General features: G+C 37.0%; 1 protein-coding gene across 1 annotated transcript in view; it reads right to left on the bottom strand.

Annotated features, from left to right (window-relative positions):
- Positions 1-20,104, bottom strand: part of LOC127627162 (transient receptor potential cation channel subfamily M member 3-like) — a 140,483-nt gene extending 120,379 nt beyond the window's left edge. The window contains exon 1 of the mRNA XM_052103430.1: positions 19,919-20,104. Coding sequence (XP_051959390.1) covers positions 19,919-20,053 — 135 coding nt within the window. The 5' untranslated portion in view covers positions 20,054-20,104. The remainder of the gene's footprint in view (positions 1-19,918) is intronic.
- Positions 20,105-24,976: the final 4,872 nt, after the last annotated feature.

Consider the following 24,976-nt stretch of genomic DNA (forward strand, 5'->3'; position numbering starts at 1 on the left):
CGTGAACCGAACCGAGCCGTGAGATTAGTGAACCGTTACACCCCTTCTAAATAACCTTAACATCTTATCCCACAAAACTATTAATGTAAGAAACACGAAAAGCACCAATAAAAAAAGCACCATAATGCCATTTATGCGAATCTCGGATGCAGAATGACATGCTTCAATGTAGTCGGAGCGCTTGAAGTTAGAGGGCGACACCATGTGTGGCACAGACTCATTCAAGGGTGGCATGAAGCGTAACTCATCATCCCTGATATTATTATTATTATTAATAATAGTAATAATAAGATTTGTACATATTCAAAAATTTTAAATAGTAAAATGTTACTTACCTAAATAATTGATAAACTGTTATTAAATGTTAATACTGCAAATAAAAAAAGAAGACTCCAAATAGCATTTATTTTTTACATTGAGTATTTTTCAGTATAAATGTTTATGTACATATTGTCTCTTTAAACTGCATATATGTTATGGATACTGCTAATATGAACACAGTATTTTCTTTGCAATTTTGTGGCGTTTTGGAGTTGAAGAGATGGTGCTACTGTGCCTTGACATGATACTATCAAGAAGGCTATTGTTTTATTTTAAGACAATAAAGAAGATATTGAAGACATTTCTTAATCTAATCATACACATACAGAATGTGCATGGATTTCAGTTGTGTAGGCCATATATTTGGACTGTCACAGGTAATATGATTATTTAATTAAACAGTGCTTTAAAAACAATTAACTTAATTTAATATTAATACTGTTTTCCTGATCTCCAAAATGTTTTAAATTTTTCTTAAGTGACATACTATGAAATAAGACTGAATGCATTGCATTACATAATAAAAGGAAATTAATTTAGGCTATATGAAGACTCAACTTTCTGCTAAAACTCTGACAAATGATTATAGTAAAGAACCTGCAAAAGTTTACTTTTAAAGATTTTTAAAAACTTTGTTTTAGGCAGATAGTTTTAAGTAAACTAGATATCCACGCATGTTTAAAAAAATACTTATGATGCACACATGTTATACACACCCCAAAACACCACGTGGGAAAGTAGACAGACATTTCATATTTAAATGAATGAATGGTTCTTGGCCAGAATAAGATTGTAAAATATGCAGAAATTTTCACCATTACAGTTGTTGTCTGGTTGGGATAGAAGAGAGTACTGGCTTCTTTACTTCAAGCCCTGGTGACGGGACGCGTACAGGTGCATTCCCAAAAGTTTCTTGTCGTGAGGTTTTAAATTTCCGAGTTGAAGGCGGGAGCGCGTGAAATGTGAATGGGAGCGGGCGGCCAGAAAATATCCTGAAAAATCATTTTCTATTTGATTAATTAATGAATGCAAGAAAAAAACGTTTCTTTTTTTTTTATTTTACAAGGTCAAATATATGTGCAAACAGCACGTGCATCAAATTATACAATATTTAGAGCAGGCAGTTAGTCAAACGGGCTTTAGATGAATGGCAGAGCAAAGTGTGGGCACACTGTGTCATCAAAGGATGTGTAACTCGGACAAGAAAATTGTCAATTTAGTGTTAAGAAACCAACCTCAGACAAGTCAGATAATTGCAATAACAGAAAAATATATTTTTTTTACATGTGTACACTTGTTGTCTATTTGTATCCTATTGCTTTCTCCGATTTAAACCAATGAGGTGTAGCAGCCCGGTTGAATAAAACTAATTTGCTCTCTTTCACTGATGTTTGTGATTGTCTTAATTTTATTCCTTTCACATATTTTGACGCCACAACACACCGTAAGAGCTAAAACAAGCAAATAAACACCTCCATAACACCTCACAAATAAACCTGTGGATTATAAATATAATGGAGTGGTGGTGGTGTAGTGGTCTAAGCGCATAACTGGTAATCTGGTAATCAGAAGGACACTGGTTAAAGCCCCACAGCCACCAACAATGTGTCCTTGAGCAAGGCACTTAACTCTAGGTTGCTCCAGGGGGATTGTCCCTGTAATAAGGGCTCTGTAAGTCGCTTTGGATAAAAGCGTCTGCCAAATGCATAAATGTAAATAAAAACGGGAACATTACCCGCAGCAGAGGATTTGACGTCCAACAGTGAACAAGCGGCAATTTGATGGCTGTAGAGGCGGTGCATTAAAGGACTTTTGTGTGGATCTCTGCACAAATATAGCTCCACATATTTATCTATCAATCATTGTTTGTATTACCATTAAGCTATAAGTGTAATATATTGTATTGCAAAATTATATATATATATATCAGGGAGACCATTCTAAAATCGTTTGTTTCAAGAATTTTGATTTGTAACAGAATCACTATTTTTACCTGCACTCCTAGTGTTTAAGTGTGTGTGTGTGAGTGTGACGGTGTGGAACATTGGATCCTGGGCAGTGAGGAAGGATTAACGGAGGAGACACATTGCCAGAGATTCAGAGCTCACTACTGTAACCACACATAAAAACTGACCACCAGCACTGAAGCTCACAAGAGCGAACACAAAAACTGCCTCCAACTGTACAACTTAAATAAATTCAGGGGTAGAGGACTGAGGCAAGGGCTACACAACCTCTAACAAAACACAACAGGTCAGAGAGAGGGCAAACTGGCTTCAGGCACAAACTGGCCAATCCATTCTGGACCCTTTTGTCAAAACCCAATGCTAATACCTTCAAAACAGGAAATGTGGTACTGAATAAATGAATTAAACCAATTTCTTGATAAAAAATAATGTATGGATAGATTGTAAACAAACTTGTTTTGTTGAGATTGACATTATGGCTTTTATGTTTTTGAATTAACCTCTTATTTTCACTTCAAACTCTTATAATACGTTCTGTCACCTTATCAAATCCCAGCAAGCAGAAATTATTGAAGCATTATCCCTCTGCTTTTTAAGAGTTTTTGTCTTGTTTTCCACATATTCTCTAAAAGCAAGTCTAAATATCTTATATGTTGCTTCTCAGGTAAATTTATCTTGTTTAAATAATGTTTTTAGATATTTTAAAATATTTAAATATTAAATATTGCATTCAATACTCTTCAATAACAACTTTTTATTCTGCAGTATAGTTACTAATGTAAAAGTATGTTGTTTTAAAGGAGATTTAGATATTAGTTTTGGAACACAAGCCAAAAAAAGACAAAAAATACTTGATCAAAGACTGATCAAAAACTTTGTTGCAGTGTATAATGGGCTAAGACTACACTCTCTCACCTTTATTTTCACTTCGATTCATCTTTAACTCACAAAAAAACGTATATTATCTTCTTAATAGAGCGATTTACTTCACAATAAGATACGCACGTGACACATTTTATATTATTACAGTATATTATTTTTCAATTCGTCGCAATCCATCACGTTATTAATCTAGATACAGCAAACGTGCACAAGGGACGGGCGTCCCCACGCCATAGGGTGCCACGTCGGGTGCAGTATCAATCTCTCCCCTTCACACAACTCATAGATGTGGCGCTGACCGCACAGATAAATGGCATTTTTGTAGTTTGTTGAACTTTAATAAAGGATGCATTAAAGATATAATGCCAGGTTGTCTGCTTTTTAGACGCTCTGACATGCAGGTTTTGCATAAGTGGAATGCTAGATCGGGCTCTGCTTTATTTCACAATGACAGTGCTTCTGTATTTCCTTATTTTTCATTTTGCCATTATAATTCCACTATATTTTGTGATCTACATCACCTGAAGCTGTTTGGAAAGTTTAGAGTGCATCTGGATATGTGTTTTCTTCATCTCCCCAGTCAGGCGCGAGCTGCTGTGCTCCTCTCTAGCGTCATCATTAGAGTTTCATATGATCTCATGTTACGTTAAATGAGATCAAACAACTATTCAACAATTAAAAATGTTTTCTACAATTTTTATTGTCGACATTGTCGATAACATTGGTTTATCGTTTCAGCCCTACTCATAATTCAGCTGTAGCGCAGCACCACTACAAAATGCATATAGGGAAAACACTGCATCTTTTCTTCAACTACAAACTCTTCAGACATGATTGTAAGTTCTGTTCTCTGTTTTGTGTGCAGAAATGTTGTGTATTCTGTTGGTAATATCACTGATGGTCCTGTAAAACAAAACAAGTTTTCGCTTGAACGCCCCATCTCGCGCATGCTGCGTAACTACTGCTCTAGTGCAAAGAGCTCTAAAGCTCATGAACGCACACAGGAGATCAACTGTTGGCCAAGACTTTCACTTATAATACATTCGATTTTGGTTTGTATCTCACCAAACCTTATTGTATTCCTTCAGAATAAGACATATATCACATTCAATAATTTATTATACTTCTGAATTATACATTTGTGTCCTTTTGAAGCTTAAAGAAGTAGTCACCTTAAACATGACATCCATGAGCACATTGTTTTTTTTTCACAATTTCTCCCTTTGTGTTAAGAAAAAGAAAGAAAGTATATGGTTATTACAATATAGAGGTGAGTAAACAACCACTGCATTTTCATTTTTGAATGAACTGATCCTTTAAGTATATTTTTCAAGGTATTAAACTGGCCTTGGGGTCCCTCAGACCCTTAACAGAACCTGCAAAATATTTCTGTAGGAACTGCTCATCCAAGAAATGTGGAAAGTGTGAAATATTTCTGCATTATGTTTATGCTATATCTTCAAATAGCATCTAATCCGCATTATGCTTCAGCCTCACAACCAATGTTTTGCACATTATTTTCTGTAAAAGGTTTGTTTATCTGAACTGTTTACAGATATCTGAACAAATTGCATTTGGCATCTATGATAAACTCGTAAAAATGCTAAGTCATAATGTCTCATCTTAGGCTGTGAATCTTTTTCATCACACACCGATTTTTCACATTTACCGCACTCTAAATTATGGGAAACCCTCAGGGTCATTACCCAATGTCAGCGTGCCTCTGCTCTCTGAGGGGAGGAGATGTCATCTCTGTGTTCAAATTTAGATGCAATCCCTACTGAGCACGCTCACGATTGTCACAGCATTCCCCGAACACATTTTTTCTCTGCTCGTGAGCCACATAAATGGAATTCCAGTATTTCTCACAAACAAGCCCCTCTTGCTGTGATATCTTAGAAAAGTGCATTGGCTCCTGTGATAGCATTGGATTGCCTGTTATGCATCCCTAATGAATAATACATGCAGATTTTCAGGCCTGCGGCAAGCTTGTTTGATGTATTACACAAGAAGCAGCTGATATGAATACGGAGGAGAATGATGAAGAGGTAAGATGATGGGGGAGCATATGTGTGTATGTAACATGTTGTCATAAACCATGTAATTATCCCCACAGAGTAACATTTTTCAGCTGGGGCCAAATGTATTCGAATCGGGGAAGGTGTTCATTCCCAGGAGGAAAAGACTCCACGGAGACCACATCCTGCCCAATGTGGAGGATAACATGTGGCAGATACAGCCGCACATGGAAAAGGCTCCGTGGTAGGTCCTACCCGGAGGGGAGGGGCTCTATAAACGTGGCAACTGGTGGTGCTCATGAAGCTGCCGTAGACTCCCAGAGAAGCACAGTGTCTGGACACAACCCAAAATTATGTGTTTGGATCCTCTCATCCAATCAACATAGATCTTTCGTGCCATTTATTTGATTGAGACTCCCATTGAAACTTTTATAGCGCTCTATTGGCTGTGCATCCACTGACTTCTAAGGATATACCGAATTCTTGTAGAAAAACACAAATTACACTCACTGAGCACTTCTGTACTTATAAAGTGCCCAAAGTGGTCTTCTGCTGTTGTAGCACTTCAGCCTCAAGGTTAGACGTGTTGTGCATTCTGGGATTGTACAGAGTGGATATCTGAGTTACCGTAGCTTTTCTGTCAGCTCAAATCAATCCGGCCATTCTCCATTGACCTCATTCATCAACAAGGTGTTTCCGACCGCAGAACTGCTGCTCTCTGGAAATTTTTTGTTTTTGGCACCATTCTGAGTAAACTCTATAGAATATTGTGTGTGAAAATCCCAGCAGATCAGCAGTTACAGAAATACTCAAACCAGCCTGTCTGGCACATCAATCATGCCATGGTCAAAATCACTAAGATCCTATTTTTCCCTATTCTGTTGTGAAAATTAACTGAAAGTCCTGACCCGTATCTGAATGATTTTATGCATAGCACTGCTGCCACACAATTGGCTGATTAGTTAATGCATGAATAAGTAGGTGTGATGTGTGATATTTTACACTTTTAGAATTTGTACATATTTTATACGTCAATGGCGCATTTCTGATTACATTTTAGGGGAAGCTATGCTTCCCATGTAGTCATAAAGCAATTTCCAATGTCGAGACCACTTGGTGGTTAGGCTAGTTAAGAAGGCTCTTGGATCACCTTTCAAAACACAACATAATCCTGGTGACAAGCAATGCTGTTTATTTTTCACAGGGTACATTCCTTAACTTGGCTTAGTAATGACACCACAGGAGAGTTAGTAAATTCTACTGTACACCTGGATGTCTGGAACACCACCAGTCACCAACGCACTGCTCAGATTTACACAACAGATGAGCACAGTGAGAAACAAATACTGCCATACTGCCACAATGAAACAATGCAGTCATGCCTTGCTGTTTTTTTGCAGACATGGTAAAGCACTGTGTGTTGGAAACAGTGGAAACTATACTGTGCTCAGCTGAGACACACACACAGACACGTCATGTCATTCACACGGCATGAAATGGCACACGGTTCACCTTCATGAGGGAGGAAATTAATGAATAAATCAAGGACAAGGAAGGATAAACATGCATTTGTAAGTGAGTGAGTCAGTACATCTAAATGCACTTTTATTGTTCGATTTCAAATCGTAACCAATCCAGTTTTTGCAAAGTCGAAAAAACAGACCTAGATAACACAATTGTAGCTCAGCTTCGTTTTACGTGTTAATCGGACCACAACTGGCCTTGGCATTGTGCGCATGCTCCAAAAGAAAGAGGTGATGTGCAACATGTATATAACACTTACAGAGCTGTCTGAATTAACGCGTTAACGCATGTGATTAATTTGAAACGTTTTTCTTAATTGCGATTAACGCGTTTACCACAGCATAAACCAGCATAAACACTGGCTGGAAAGGCAGAACCTTTATAATGTGTCCACCCGGAATCATTACACTGACGCATACTTCACAACGCACACACAAACACACAACAGCGCTTCCATGTGAGTAAAAAATGATGGACAAATTACCTCTTTACGTTATTTAATGTTAGGGCGGCAACTAAAGATTATTTGGATTATCGATTAATCTAACAATTATTAGAACAATTATTAGACTATTCGGCGATTACTGCAACGATTAATTATTAGCTCTTAACCAATCATCCTCCTTGTGTCCTTACACAAAAGTTTGTATTACTACGTGCTTACTAACAATAAAGAGGAAAAAAATCATCTTTAAAAAATACCTCTAAATGACATTCACGGAATTAAAGGGGGACTTTAATTCAATTTAATAACTTTTTATAAGTTGAATTCAGTAAAGAAATTCACTGCAAAAAATCCTATTGTTATGAAGTGTTTTTGTCTTGTTTTCCATTTAAAATGTCTAAAAATCCTTAAAATAAGATTTACTTGAGAAGCAACATTTAAGATATTTAGACTTGCTTTAAGAGAATGTATCTTAAAAATAAGTGTATTTTGTATATAAGTGTATTTTTTACTTGGTTATACTTCTGCGAGTGCAGTAAAGACAAAATATACATATATTCAAGATCTATTCTCTAAAATAAAGTTTAAATATCGTATATGCTGCTACTCAGGTGAACGCATCTTTTTTTAAAGGATTTAGATATTTTAAAATATTTTTTATATTATATTCATCGATCTCAGATAACAATTTTTTCTTCTGCAGTATAGTTGCTAATTTTAAATAAACAAAAACAAATCAAAAATGTATTTTGTGTCAGTGTATAATGCGGTGAAGACTACACTCTCTTACCTTTCTGATCACTTCAATCCATCTTTAACTCACAAAAAACAAACTCTAGAATGAGATGTTTTTGTCTGCAAGTGTTTTTGAAGTAGAGCTCAAAGCGGCGCTTGATGCTGACGCCCTGACGCGAATCATGAACGCAACTTCACAATTGTTTTAGCAAAGCAGATAGCCACAGTCTACCGGCAGATTAATATAGTGGAGGATTAAAGTTAAGAGCGTTTATGAATTTATGGGGAGACTAGTCCTTTTAATTTGTTAACCTCTGATTAGACCTTGGGAAAATTAATGTTTCTTATATTGTTACTACTTTATTGCATTTCTATCTTTATACTGTGGAAGGCTTTTCTTGCAAAATGTTTTATTAAAGCAATATATTGGGGGCCTGTGTAGCCCAGCGAGTATTGCCGCTGACTACCACCCCTGGAGTAGCGAGATCGAATCCAGGGTGTGCTGAATGACTCCAGCCAAGTCTCCTAATAACAAACAAATAGGCACGGTTGCTAGGGAAGATAGAGTCACATGAGGTAACCTCCTTGTGGTTGCGATTAGGGGTTCTCGCTCTCAAAGGGGAGTGTGGTAAGTTATGTGTAGATCGCGGAGGGTAGCATGAGCCTCCACATGCTGCGAGTCTCCGTGGTGTCATGCACAGCGAGCTACGTGATAAAATGCGCAGATTGACTGTCTCAGAATGGGAGGCAACTGAGACTTGTCCTCCGCCACCCAGATTGAGGTGAGTAATCACACCACCACGAGGACCAACTAAGTAGTGGGAATTGGGCATTCCAAATTGGTAGAAAAAGGGGAGAAAAATAAAAACAATCAAATAAAAAAACATTATACTGTTTCAGATTTTTTCAAAATATGTGGTTAAATAACGATTATTATCACGATTAACTGCAAACAAAATGATGCGATTAATCGCAATAAAAAAATTATATTTTACTGACTAGTACTATCGATTACGCATTGTCATGTATACTTGGACAGATAAGATGAAAACTGTAAGTCAACTATGCAAAAACCCGCTGTAGCTTGATTATAACTGCACATGTAAATGAACAGAAAATGTTAAATGAATGAGTGAGTGAGTGCGTGAGTGAGTGAATGGGTGAAAAAAAGATGTGATGAGCAGGGAACAGCTGTGGTTGAGTGTTTGGACCTGGGAGAAGTGGATATGGGACTCGGGGGTGAGGAAACAGAAATAGCTTCCTTTAAGGAATAAGAATGAAACTGGAGCAAAGGTCCAATATCCATTAAATCTGAAATCTGGGGACAGTGCTGTGTGTGAACACACACACACACACACACACACACACACTCAAACATTATATAGAAATAAGAAGGAGAGGGGTTCCTGAAAATAGCCCTTGGTTCCACTTTCATTTTCTGTGTTCAAACATTCAATTTATTCTGGCCTCGCAAATTGTACAGAGTAAATGGACACGCACACACATTTACAGGGCAGAGACTGCCTCAAACATATCAGACATGCTGATAGGGCATTTTAAAACGTGCATGATAAGGATATACGTGATCAGATCAAGTAGCCAGAGACAATTTGTAAAAGCAAAGACAAGAAGAGACTAAGAGTGATCTCCATTCCTGAGAATGTCTGTGTGGACACATCTTTGACATGGCTATGCAGTATATTTTACAGCACATATTAAACACGACGGAAGCATATTATTTCAGCCCAACTTCAAAGGCCCGGTCCGTTTAAAGCTCCATTCATGATTTGCCCATTGAGGGAAGCTAATTCCAAATCCTCTATTTAGGAAGGGGGAGGGAAAAATGTCCCATTTCACCTCATCACTGAAAAGGCAAATTCTACATAAACAGGAGGAGCTGCTAGATGATGCAATATGTTTTGCCTCCATTCACTAATACATAAATAAAACCACATGATGTTTCACACCAAAATTAGTTAAAATAGAAATTTGCAACAGAATTTAATTCACCCCTTTGACACTGAAACCCTAGAATCAGAAAGATTTCCTTCACAAACACTAAAATAAAATACTCATATCCGATATCTGTTTCAAGTTCAAAGACTTAAAAGCTGTCTTTGATAATTAAAGTTTTTTTTAATTATCTAATTGCCTTGAGAGAAAGTCTGTGTAGATCACTGTGAAAAAAAGAAGATTTTTTTTTTAAATGGTTAATATTATTGCGTTTAATAAGAAATCATAAAATACAGGTGAAACTCGAAAAATTAGAATATCGTGCAAAAGTTCATTACTTTCAGTAATTCAACTTAAAAGGTGAAACTAATATATTATATAGACTCATTATAAGCAAAGTAAGATATTTCAAGCCTTTATTTGATATAATCTTTATGATTATGGCTTACAGCTTATGAAAACCCCAAATTCAGAATCTCAGAAAATTAGAATATTACATGAAATCAATAAAAAAAAAGGATTTTAAATACAGAAATGTCGGCCCTCTGAAAAGTATAATCATGCATATGTACTCAGTACTTGGTTTGGGCCCCTTTTGCATTAATTACTGCCTCAATGCGGCGTGGCATGGATGCTATCAGCCTGTGGCACTGCTGAGGTGTAATGGAAGACCAAGATGCTTCAATAGCGGCCTTCAGCTCTTCTGCATTGTTTGGTCTCATGTCTCTCATCTTTCTCTTGGCAATGCCCCATAGATTCTCTATGGGGTTCAGGTCAGGCGAGTTTGCTGGCCAATCAAGCACAGTAATACCATGGTCACTGAACCAGGTTTTGGTACTTTTGGCAGTGTGGGCAGGTGCCAAGTCCTGCTGGAAAATGAAGTCAGCATCTCCATAAAGCTTGTCTGCTGAAGGAAGCATGAAGTGCTCTAAAATGTCCCGGTAGACGGCTGCGTTGACTCTGGATTTAATAAAGCACAGTGGACCAACACCAGGCTCCCAAAACCAACACAGACTGTGGAAACTTCACACTGGACTTCAAGCATCTTGGATTGTGTGCCTCTCCATTCTTCCTCCAGACTCTGGGACCTTGGTTTCCAAATGAGATGCAAAATTTGCTCTCATCAGAAAAGAGGACTTTGGACCACTGAGCAACAGACCAGTTCTTTTTTTCTTTAGCCCAGGTAAGACATTTGACATTTGAAGCCCATGTCCAGGACCCGTCTGTGTGTGGTGGCTCTTGATGCAGTAACTCCAGCCTCAGTCCACTCCTTGTGAAGCTCCCCCACACATTTGAATGGCCTTTTCCTGACAATCCTCTCCAGGCTCACGGTCATCCCTGCTGATTGTGCACCTTTTTCTTCCACACTTTTCCCTTCCACTTAACTTTCTATTAATGTGCTTTGATACAGCACTTTGAGAACATCCAACTTCTTTTGCAATTACCTTTTGAGGCTTTCCCTCCTTGTGGAGGGTGTCAATGATGGTTTTCTGCACAACTGTCAGGTCAGCAGTCTTCCCCATGATTGTGAATTCAACTGAACCAGACTGAGAGACCATTTAAAGGCTCAGGAACCCTTTGCAGGTGTTTTGGATTAATTAGCTGATTAGAGTGTGACACTTTGAGCCTACAATACTGAACCTTTTCACAATATTCTAATTTTCTGAGATTCTGAATTTGGGGTTTTCATAAGCTGTAAGCCATAATCATCAAAATTATATCAAATAAAGGCTTGAAATATCTTACTTTGCTTGTAATGAGTCGATATAATATATTAGTTTCACCTTTTAAGTTGAATTACTGAAATGAATGAACTTTTGCACAATATTCTAATTTTTCGAGTTTCACCTGTATTCATCTCAACCTTGAAATGTAAAAGTATGCCTATTAACTTGTCAGAATCCAAGATGATTTTCAATTATCCAGGCATAATTAACTTTTTAGAGAGAAAGAGTTTGTATTTTGTGCTTCAGAAAATCACTCATAGATCTCTATGGAAGTTTTACCAGACTGTTTTCCATATTAATGGAGCAAATAAGGATAACTGAAATCGTGCCAATGATAAGCTGTCTTATCATACCTTCACATAAAACTAGTTTTTAGCTGAATAACTTAGTTCTATCAGAAAAGACACTGGATGATTGGAATGATTACAACTGTAGAGAAACATAATATAAGGCTTAAGCCCCATCCTATGGTTCAGTACTCAGATACATGCTTGAACCATCAGATCCTACCGGAGGCGATGATGGCAGTGGAGCGAAGTTTACCCCCGCTCAGGTTGGGACCTAAACTGGTGGAGTTAGGGTGGAGGGGGGTGGAAACAATGGAAGTATTCGAACAATAGAAACAGGTGTGTAGGCTTATAAAGTGGAGGCTGTATTGTGATTGGATGAGATACTTGATTGAATGAAAGTGTAAGGATCGCTAGATTGCTAGACCTACCGCTTACGCTTCTATTTCTGTAATCTCATTAAAGCCCCTGTGAATCCTTCACAATAATTTTATTGGCATTGGGATGTCCTGGTGCTTAGCGAATTCATAAACTATTAAACTTTCACTGAAAACTCTGTGGCCAGTGGGGGTCAAAAGAGAAATGCATAATCTTTATAATTTGCATCATCACAAACATTATTATTTTTATTACTTTTTGTGATCAGCATTTTACACGAATTATGTCACTCACATACACAACATACAGACATTCACCATACAGTCAAAAGTATGGTCTTTTTTTTAAATGAGAAAAATATTATTGTTATTATTAAACTAATTCAAAATTATTATAATACACTACAATACATTATAATACAGAAGAGACTTTTTGCTTTTGACAAACATGAAATTAAATAGAATAGAATTAAGCTAAAACACCTTCTAAATGAAGATTAGTTTGAATTGAATTCAAATGAATGGCAAGAAAGACCAAGTAAAAGTGCAAATGACTCATTCCTGGGCAAAATAAAAAAAATTAAAACATGACACAATTTTTTACTTGGATTCAGCTTGTTAGTAAGCTAATGCAGTTATTACCATGTCTTGTACAGGACTAAATGAATTAATTTGAGTAATGCATTTCCAAATCCAAGTTCTTGAGATGTCAGTGCATGAAAAATGTGTTTAAATCGCTTAATCCTTTTGAGTATTTTCTTTTGGTTTCTATTTGTGTGGTCGCCATTTCAAGAGTTGGATTACAGTGTACACCAGAATTTAAAATTGGTTCATCACTATATCAATCCCATTTCTGCATAGTGAGCATATCAAAGTAAACATGCGTTGATCAGAATGAAAGGAGAAACTAAGACAAGAAACATGAAATAGAGCCATAGAAAGAGAGAGAATGAGAAAGAGAAATGAGATTGTCAGAATGTGTCACTGAGATAGAGTAGCCTGCTATCCGATATACAGTATACAGGCCTAGCACCTGGCACCAACCCAGAGGATATTTGCTGTGGTTAAAATATGTACTTGTACTCTTCTGAAATGCTACGAGAAGAGCTAGGAGATTGTGTTAATTTTTGGCTGAACTGGTTGATGATAGAATTTGGACAGTTTGTCCATCAACTGGACCACTTTGGAATTTTTCACAGTGTTGATTTGACTCTGTTGCTATTGTGATCTGAATATCTAATTTGACACAATACATTTCCTCATGCCAGTTGATATAAGAAAGACTTTACAATAAGATTGTTTTCATTAACAGTTGTTAGGAACATTAGTTAACAGGAACTAACAATGAATAATTTTACAGCACTTCTTAATCTTCATTTATTTCAATATGTACTAATATGTTAGAATATGTTTATATTTTTTATTTAAAAGCTGTATACAGTACATTAACATAGATAATGCAATATGAACTAACAATGAACAATTGTACATTTATAAATTAAGATTAACCCAGATTAATAAATGCTGCGAACAATTAAATCATAATAATAAAAAAATCAGTTCAATGTTATTTATGATAAATAATGAAGTTAGTAATATTAACAAACAGAACCTTATTGTAAAGTGTAACTGAAAGATTTAAGATAAGTACAAGAAACCTTATTTACAAGTAAGGAATTTCTCTTGGTGCAAAATGTAGCAAATATTCAATGCAACTGCCTTTCACAGGATAAACACCAGAGACAAAAAGTGAACAGACACTTGCCCCTATTCACCCAGGGGTAGCCTGAAGTTCACATGAGAAATACATAAACATAAATGTGTATATAGCTCCACATACATATAATTGTCTCTCTCAGTCTCTTTCTCACTATGTCTCAACATGTACTTATGCTCATATCTAATTAATCTTAATTATCACATAATTGTCAAATGTTTATAAACAATATTGCTGCGGTAGCTGTTAACACACAAAATATTTCTCTCCTTGGTATACACCTCATTGCTCTCTGTCTCTTTCATCTGCTAAGAATACAGCCACTTGCATAGACAATGCTAGTTTAAGGAAGAACTGTCGCATCGCTACCTTAATTTGCATCCCCATATTTACATCAGCAATCAGCTATACCATTTTGTTGATGTTCAATGTAAACTTCTAAAAAAAACTAAGAAAATTGCCGTAACTTGCAAAAAATTGAAGCATTTATTCTGACCATCATTCCTACAGTAAAGTGTACATATGTAAGAATTAATCCTTTGTCCTCTGTATAATGTATGAAGTGGAGATCTTTAGCAATGTAAAGTTATTGTGTTAGGAGCTAAGATCTTGTTTACACCTGGTATTAAGATGTGTCTTGGGTGATCCAATCAGATGTGGTTAGACAAAACACATCAATGTTTACACTTGGTTGTTTAAATGTCTCCTGGGACCAGTTGTGTTCAGATTTCAAGGGTAGGGTCTCTGTTTCATGATGACATACATCAAACAATATGTCTGCATGATAATAAAAGGCAAAAAATCATAAAAGACAAAGAAAGCGTGATTAAAACGGGCGCACTTTTTCTCACAGTTGCAGTTGAAATTTAATCTAAGGGAAGTGCCTGTATTAAAGGAGTTTCAGATGTTGTGGCTTTGCGTGTTGATATCAGACAAGATAGTTTAAGTTTGCATGCTTTTGTGTATGTAATCGCTTTTTTCCTATCGGATGTTTTTGTTTATTTTTTTTAGTTTAGTTTAAAGCCACTCGTAACCGGCAAATTTTAAACTTTTATTTTAGCACGGTGGTTGATTGATGGGTGAGGGGTGGCGCTTCGCTGCTGCCGGGATGCATTCAGGATGGATTAACGTTTACACCTCAAATGCAATGTGGTCACATGCAATTTTTGACCACATTTGTTTGAGCACAAAATGTTTTAGACCCCGTTTAGACCTATATTACCACTAACCACATTTGATCGGATCACCTGAATGCATCTTAATACCTGGTGGAAATGGGGTCTGAGACATTTGGATCATATTTTAAAGGGTTAGTTCACCCCGGAATGAAACTTCTATCATTTAATCAACCTCATGTTGTTTCAAACCCATAGGACTTTCTTGTATTATACAAGAGAAGATATTCTGAAGAATGATAACACTGCACTATTTTACATACAATGAAATAGAACAGTGACTGAAGCTGTCAGTCCCTAACATTCTGTCTAACATATTGTTTTTGTGTTCCACAGAAGAAATAAAATCTTAAAGGTTTGAAACAACATGGTTGGGCCTATTTTAATAGCACTATGCCTTATGCTCTGTGAAGTCAGTGGGCATGGCCAGGGGCAGACTGGGACTAAAAAGTAGCCCTGGAATTTCTGGTCCAGAGAGGCCCACCAAACCAAGCCCGCAGTACACCACGCCATAACACACTGGCTCATTGATTCCAAAATTGTACATTTTTGTGTTGAAAAAAACAACAACATTAATTTCTATTGACTACAAGTCATGACAACGGCTGTTGCACCAGTGCAAAAATCTTTATAATTTTTTAAACATATGTGATGTAAATGTAATGAGTGGATTTTTTAGAGAAAGCACTAAAAATAAGTACATTATAGATAGACAAATAACATACAATAATATACATAATATACAATATATATGTGGTTTAAAATAGTTAGATGAAGAAAGTGTCACACAGCAGGACACTGAAGACAATGCTTAAAATTTCATGTCAAATAATCACATAAATGTGTAAATGTTTATTGAAAAATATCAGAGAAAACTAATTTGGCCAGAATATGTACATATATAAATATACAAATATAAATATATGTAAAAAAAATAAAATAATCATACCTCTTAAAGTGTAGAGCTTTGCAGATATTTTGCAGATTAATTGCTCATATTTTCCCTCTATGTGAGTTTGTTGCGTTTTTATATCTGCAGTGTTTTAATTCCTTCCCCAGATTATTCTTGAGAAAAAGTTAAAAGCCCTATACTTTGACAAGCTATCAAAGTTTCTGCTATCCTTTAAACAAAGTAAGCCTCAAAGACTCAAATAGCCACAAAGTATTACATTTCATGGCTTATTTTCTGCATGTTTATAGGGGTGAGCATTATTCAGCAAGCCACGCTTCAGCTCCCAGAAATTATTTCCAGTATGAATAAATTATGCAAATGACTATGTACGGCTCATAGCTTTACTGTTTTCCAATTTTATTTACACTACCGTTATTGTATTTGTTGTAACTTGCAGTTATTTGTCATTTACTGATTATTCAGAGCTCATGTTATACTTATATTTTGTTTTTGGTTGTCACCATTATTGTGATTTGTATATAAAATAATCAGGTCCACACGAGGTATGGAATTGAATTGTACATACGAACTAATATGAGCTCCAATGTGCAATTGCTTTCAAAATAAAAGCCAGCCATTGCATTATTTCAAAATAGCCATTGTATTGACTTGTCTTGCAGAGTTTATAACATTTTCTCTTTGTTATGAAGACTGTGTGGAAACGTTGGATCCTATATTACTTGTTAGACAGGCCAATACTTGCACAGCAGTGGGTCGTCCCAAATTACCCAGCAGTCCACTGGGCATGGCCATAAAGTTTTGATATTTTCATGCAAGCATGTGCTAAGTCTAAGTGCAAGTGGCTTGGTGAAACCACTTGTGCAAAGCACTAATGAGCTGGGTCAAGTGCAATTTAATTCTGAGGAATTAAATTTCTGGTTATTGCACTGTCTGCGTCCCATTATATATTCCAGTTTATATCAAGCAACTTCGATATAAATAAAGAAAGACCATTCATAGGAATTTGGTAGTGTAAATGGGCAGTAAGCAATGCATCCCCTGCTCTGTTATTTCTGTTCTCTATCGGGCTCTCTGGGACTGATGGCTCTAATCCTGTTCACCCGTGTCTCACCAGCTTGAAATATGCCTTCCTTTTCTCCCATTGTTAGTTGTTTTGTAATGTATAATTGTTTTATGTTTAAATTCCAAACAGTGTCTTTGAACTTTGGAAAGGTGCTATACAAAATAAATAATAATTATTATTAATCCATCATCTGTTGATGGAATCACCAAACTCCAAATGCAGGGACCAATTTTAGACTTTGCGCCGAGATTAGATGTACTTCTAAAAATTCATAGCTTGACCTATGACCTATTTCTCAGGAAAATAGCTAATTACACCTTGCGCCACTTCATTAACAAATAATACACCCAAAGTTTACACGCTTACACTCACAGATAGCACAAACACTCCCACCCAAGCCCTTATGCTCTTTGTGCTGGCACGAAAATTGAGCTTAGAATTAGCACTCTCACGAAAATAGGATAAAGCACTCGGTCGTTGCACATAGCGCTGTGTCTAGCGTAAAATAGAAAACAGAGCCCGAAGAATGATGACAGAATTTTCATTTTTGGGTGAACAATCCCTTCAAAACAATGTTTCCCATTTACTTGTGTTCACCCTAAATGTGCATTGCCTGTGCACTTCAAACTATTTAGATATGTGAGGGGTGTTTGCTCTTCTCCACATCCACTGCCTAGAAACTCATGAATACAAGCACAAGCTTGTAAATGAAAAATGGTGCACCCTGTCAAAGCATGTGATTCATTACCAGTGTTCCCTAATATCCAATGAAGGCATCAGCAAATTAGATTAGCTCCAGTGTGATGACCGATATAGCCACAACAGTCACACACCTTCATTTGTGGCATTTGCATTACCTTTGGGAGGTCTAAGTTGTCGCTATGCTGCCAGCTGCTGAACCTCTCTCCCAAATGGCTCCACACACACACACACACACACAAATAAATAAATATATATATACACGCACACAACATTACTTGCACAAACAGTGCAATACACCTCCACCTTCTCATGTGTACACCCAAACACCAACGCTTTATTGACAAACTACACCTTAGCAGAGCTGGACAAACATACAGCTGTTGACTCATTGCTGAGAATAGAAAGAAAATCCCATATGTAGGGCACCAGTCTTCTATGAATCCAACCCCTGTAACCCTCTCTTGTTCTGGTCAGTCACCTACAGCCCTACTGAAAAGAACAATTCAAACCAACAAAAATGTTGGTACTGTTCAGGATGCTTTATGCTGGTTAAGTAGCATGGTCTTTCTGGTTAAGCTAGTAGACCTACCTATTTTTTGGTGAGCATCATGGCTATGCTCATCCATCAGCAAGACCAGCACAAAACCAGCATAAACCAGCTTGGACCTCTTTTCAATAGGGAAAGAGTATCTGTCAGAAGCCATATGCCCTCTGATGCAATCAATAACGCTGCCCTGAATGTTTAACGTAGAGGTCAAATTTGCTCTATTGCTACAATGACCAATCTTAATTCTTGCCCACCATAGTTTTGTAAGTCAGCAATGGAAATGTATTATACAAAACACATACATAGCAGAACACATATATGTCAATATTTTTATTATTGACATTTGCAAGCAGAAAGGTGCTGTTTACTAAAAAAACACACCCATGAAATTACAGCTATAAATAGGCTCCATTCCTCTGTTTTTCACAGCCAGAACAACTGTGCAAAATACAGCTCATGACACAACATCAGAGCCTTCTATAACAGTTCTCTCTAACACCACACCTCCAGACGCTGAACCCAGAATATAATTATCTACTCATAACATTATGAGTCATGACCCGGGGAGGTTTTCACTCCTGAATGTGCAGAACATCACTGCGTAAGCACTGTGACCGTTCTACACTCTACTATTACTATAACACAAGCAGAAAATGTACTTTGTAATATAACCCACTATAATAATATGTGAAATGACACTGAATTAACGTTTTTGTTTTTGCAATTGGTAGGTTATTTACTATACTTTAGCCCCAGATCTCTCAGGATCTTTTTCTCAGTCATAAACCTACTAACATGGCCCCAAGTGCGCAGTAAACCTTCATTACTTCTTATTAGTTCACACCTCTGTGTAAAACATCACTATGAAGGTAATTATAATATTTTTTTAACATTTAATTTATAGGTTTTTGATTTATGTGAATTGCAATGTTGGTTATGTCATACAAATCCTACCCATACAAAAATAAATAAAAAATAATTAAACAGTTATAAGCAGGCAACCAATAAAGTGTGACTCTAGCGAGGCTAATAGCAATTATTGCACACCATGTGATGCAATTTTTAATTTAGCTGATAGACCTTGGCACTTCAGGCTCTGACAATGTACTTCCACATGAGTGGGGTACCTGCCATTATTGAATAAGACAAGTTTGCTGGTACAACACTGCAAGAAAGCTCCAATGAAGAGCACTACTTGTTCTGAATTTCAGAGCAGACGAATGTCGTTTTGAGCTTGATGATTTAATGAGAATAAGTCCCAGAGAATCAGTCACAGTCCTCATTAGGAACAATGCATCAAACAAACTCTAAATCTGCAGAAAAATTATTATTTAGAATGCTTTACCAGTCTTATTATACCTAGCATTTTGTCCAACATTTCTCTCTTTTTAACAACTAATTCTACCAGAGTAAGCCTAGATTTTTGTTCAATATTTCTCTTTATCAACAACAAATTCAATCAGTTCAAGCTAAAATTACATCTTTTAAAATATCTTCTATCATCCACCAGTAATAAACTACAGAATTGTTTCCTTCCTCCCCCCACTTGCCCATTCCATTAGTACCTTTAGCAGGCGCACAGAGGGAAGAAAAGCTGCATGGCACAATTTCCTGATGGTCCAGTTGAGTGGCCGTGGAGCATCCAGTTGGTTCATCGCTCCTGGCCTGACGTTCCCGCCATCCGGAAAAGGACCCCACATTGGGGCAGTGATGTGCAAGGGGTATCTGTCCAAAATCCACTTAACTCATGAAGCATGACCCTCCTCAGCCCTGCCGCAAAGCCGCACAACCCGTTTTCTCCCACCAAAGCCCTTCACCTACACCCCCTCCCTGCCCTCCCTCCCCTCCCCACAGATCCACAGGGTTGGGAAAACACCTTCAGACCATACAGGGTGTCCGGGTCCACTTCCAGCGGCAGCAACAGCCACACAGACCCAACAGTGCTAGAAATGATAGGGAGCATGCGGTCTAAATAAGTGGAGAGGAGCAGAGAGAAAGAGAATTGAGGTGGAGAGGAGGAGAGCAGAGGAAAGCGGGAAACAGAAGCTGTGATGTAGAGCAGCGCTGCTCTGCCTTGAAGAACCATGTGAGAGAGAGAGAGAGAGAGAGAGAGAGAGAGAGAGAGAGAGAGAGAGAGAGAGATTAAAGGGAAAAAGGGGAGGATAGGAAAGACATGGATGAAATAAAACAACTTGAATGACAGTATGAACTGACAAAGAGAAGAAAAAACAAAAGACACAAGATAAGGGAGCTCATGAGGTTGAGAGGTGCAGTGAAGGTTAAGCGATTAAATCAATGAGTGATAATTGAAAGTGGTTTTCAAATGTTACATTTTTAAAAATCACTGGATTTTAAAATAATTTTAATTAAAAAATGTTATTTATTCCACACTATTTTACTCTTTGCCTGCTTAGGTCTTTGAGGTCATAAAAGAAAAGATTACAGAAACTGAAATATATCCCTGAATTACACCCCCATATCTTCTAGCTGCACTCCTCTGACCTGTTCTCCTCTATTCCCCCTTTTATCTCTCCTGCTATGAAGCCCCCTCCTCCTCCACTGCCTTCCTCCTCCGTCCTTTCACTCTCCATCCTCTCAAAACATATGACGCATTGACCATCGGCAGGATAATGGAGTAGAGGGAGGGGGGCTAAAAAAAAAAATCTCCCTAGGGGAGAAGTGTTTAAGCAAATGAATGGTGCAGTATAAAGAGAGAGAGAGAGTGTGAGAGAGAAATGCGGAAAAAGTAATGCAAATTCACACACAGAGTTGATGTGTATTGCTGTCACCAGGTCGGCATCTCTGAGGAGCAAGACGGTGATAATGAAGCTAAACAATCAATCCTCACTCTCCACAGATGTCACCTGGCCATGCAAATGTGAGAGATGTCAAGGAGATCTGGATGGAATACTAAGTACCAAACTGAGAAGCTCCTCCTCTTCCTGCCTTCTCCTTGGCAGTAAGCTTCCCCTGTCACTCAAGGTACATTGTGATGGTGAGAAGATTATGCAACTCTTCAAGGCAAGGTGTGTATCCATAGCAACCTTTGTATACTCATGTCAGTGTGAGATCGGGTTAAATGTGCAGGTGTGAGGAGAGAAGTTTGTCCCCCTATCAGATCTGACAACACAAGCAAGATGCTCCCAGAGATATAGCGATTTGGAGAGCATAACGACTGAACATGTTCATATTTATCACAAATTACATAACAATAATACAAATATGTCATGTGTTTCTATGGGTATTCAGTAGTCTAAGTATTCAGAATTTTTGCCATAATTTACTTCACTCTCATGCAGAGAATGTATAACAGATTTTTGAGGACAGGAGAACAACCACCATTCACAATAACCCTGTATGAAGAAGAAACGTACTGTAGCATTAGGTTAACGCATAATTATTTTTATTCAGCCAAAATCCAACAGTGACTCCAGAGGACAACGTTCAGCAGCATGTCTATTTCCTCAATTTGTGTTCTCATAAAGGCCCAAAATCATGGCATGAGAGAGATGGGATAGCAGAGAAATGCAATTAAAAAGTGACATGAGAGGTGGAAGTGTCTTAGCACCATAACTGAGTGATTTCACTGTAAATGGGATAACCATGCCACCGTGCCCTCCCAACATTTCAGTCATTCTTCACATTAATTCTTTCTATAAGGATTTCATAAAATTCTTCATAAGAGATTTGAAACCAAACCAACCAATCACAACATCATAAACTTTGATTTGAAACAAAAAAGTATTTAAAAATCTGATGGTGTACTTAATGACTTTAATGATGGAATGAACTACAATCCCATGAAGCATTGCGAATGACACAATTGAATTAAAAATGATGGAAAAATATAACACTTTCAATTTAATTATGTTGATTATAAGTACTGATGGCTTATATGATTTGCTGTGTATAACATCTGAGCATACTACACAACTCCATGTCCACGCTCGTTATATCTAGACTGGACTACTGCAATGCTCTTCTGGCAGGACTTCCTGCATATACAGTCAAATCTCTACAATTGATGCGGAACGTGGAGGCACGATTAGTCTTCAACGAGCCCAAGAGATTGAAAGTCATGCCTCTCTTCATTAAACTGCACTGGTTGCCAATGGCTGCTCACATCAAGTTCAAGGCATTGATGCAGAAATATCACTGACTCCGCATCCCACAATCTACACTCGCTACTTTAAGTCTATGTGCCATCCACAAGCTTACAATCAGCCGGTGAGAGGCGCCTCATGTTGCCATCTCACAGAGGTACAAAATCAATTGCCAAGACTTTCACTTCAACTGTTCCTCGCTGGCGGATCGCCCTGCCAAACTCCACCGAGCAGCCACCATCAAGAAACATCTAAAGTTGCATCTCTATTGCAATCATTCAATCCTACTAATGCAATAATTGTATTCTTCTTTTTTATATATATATATAAAAACATTATATATATATATATATATATATATATATATATATATATATATATATATATAAATATATATATATATATATATTCTCAATACATTCTTTTACCACTGTCTCTCACCTTCCTCTTTTGTGATTAAAACAATTTCATATTACTGCCTCCTTAGGATGAATCATGTCTGTTGTATTCTGTTGTATCATTCCTCATTTGTAAGTCGCTTTGGATAAAAGCATCTGCTAAATGAATAAATGATATATGCGCTGATGGCTTCAGCAGAGGCATATACCATTGATTAAAAACCACTGAACTCATGGCAGGTCTATCTTTAAAGGTTTATAATATTTTGTTAATAATCAAGTCCCCTATCCCATTTATTTTTACTTCTGAAACTAAATTGCGCTCTATACACGTCAACCATGTTTGCAATCAGTCTGCAAATCAGCTTGAATGGGTCAAACAGGTGGAAAAGTACTGACTAATTAGAGAGTTAAAAACAATTCTGACACTCAGACATCACCACTTTCCAATTTCACAAATTGAAATGAACTTAAAATGCCTTAGAAAAACAAAATTATCTGAGAGAGCTGGTGTTTAGTGAGCACACAGCTCGTTTAAATTAAAGGTAAATCTCTGTGCCTATGACCTTCATTTCACCTGCAGTGTTTAACAAGCATTTTTTTACTAATGGTCCAAAAAGTAGGTGAATAATAATTGCCAAAAAAAAACAGCTAGCAGTAGTGACAAATAAAAAATACACTAAATATGCTTGTTTCTGTATTAATGTAGTACCAAACCAAAAACTGTATAAGCATCAAATAGAACTGAAACAAGAATTTACATTGAGAGGGCACTTTGCTTTATTTCAAGAAGTCTACCATACACAACTGTGTTTTAGGATCAAATGAATCGTACCCCCTAAATACTAATAATACTGAGGAAAAACAGTTAATGACATATTTGTGAATGCGACCAGACAAGCCCTGATGCTATTTATAAATTCAAACGCCAAAATCCTGGACCTCTATTACACTGGTGAGAAGTGAATGTATCTTACGGCAAGAGGACAATCTACTCAACCACTTAACCAGAAGCATTTATTTTAACTTAACATGCATCACACAGCATCTGTGTAATGCAATCACGGACAGCTCTTCATTATGAACATGTATATGCACACGCACACACGCACACACAAACAAGCAAAGCACAGCATTAATTACTTCATGACCTACACAAAAGCAATCAAATACTGCAGTTTACATGTCACTAACTTCTTGTCACAAAACTGTGGAGTGACAAATATGTTCTACAATTTGTTAGTGTATTTCAGAATCTCTTTATGTGCTCGCAAATACATTTGCACATACATGAGTGCACGTGAGGTGTTGAATGTCCTCAGGAATGTCTGTTAACGCATGTACAAAAGTTATTGACAACCCTCGGAAAGTTTTAACTGATCCGCAGTGATTTACTGTAAAATAATGGATGATAGCTGACTACACTGTGAGGGTTTAGTAATATATGATAAGATATACAGACCTTGCATATTCACAGTCAAAATGAAGAATATGACATGAATAAAATGCAACACTAATATCAGTTACACAGAGAAGACAATATACCTAATCTTTTCAGAGGTTCTGCCGTAATAAAAGTCTTTCCAGTGCAGAAAAAAATATATATGTATATAGGGGATTTTGACCAACAGTGCTTTTAATACCAGACTATAATACCAAAACTGATTTTTATCAAAACTGTTCCATATTAAGTCTGTATAATTAAGATATCCTACACATGCAAATGCAAAATAGGATGATCCTACAGGGTGGAACATTTCTGATCATTATTCAGAAGGGATGACAGAGTGAGATCTGTCTCTATAATGAGCTCCAATTGCGAGTCTTATTAGTTCAGGAGCATTGCAGTCCCAACCAATTTGAAACAGCCACTGAAGTCAATGCTCCAAAATATCACCCTTTAATCTCTGCCGGATGTTGGCACTTTGCACCCTTCATGTTGGTAAAATCCATATAAATCCAAACACAACTGATTTTGCATTGTCAGTTTTTCTTAAGAAACTCTTTCCTAATACTTTTCCCCTATATACAGTATACTTGTTTAAAACTCAAAAATATTCAGTGCATTATACCAACTACTGGTACACCAATATCACATTTGTATCTCTTTTGTACTCACCAG

This window comes from Xyrauchen texanus, chromosome 3 (assembly GCF_025860055.1).
Source record: "Xyrauchen texanus isolate HMW12.3.18 chromosome 3, RBS_HiC_50CHRs, whole genome shotgun sequence".
Classification (NCBI taxonomy): domain Eukaryota; kingdom Metazoa; phylum Chordata; class Actinopteri; order Cypriniformes; family Catostomidae; genus Xyrauchen; species Xyrauchen texanus.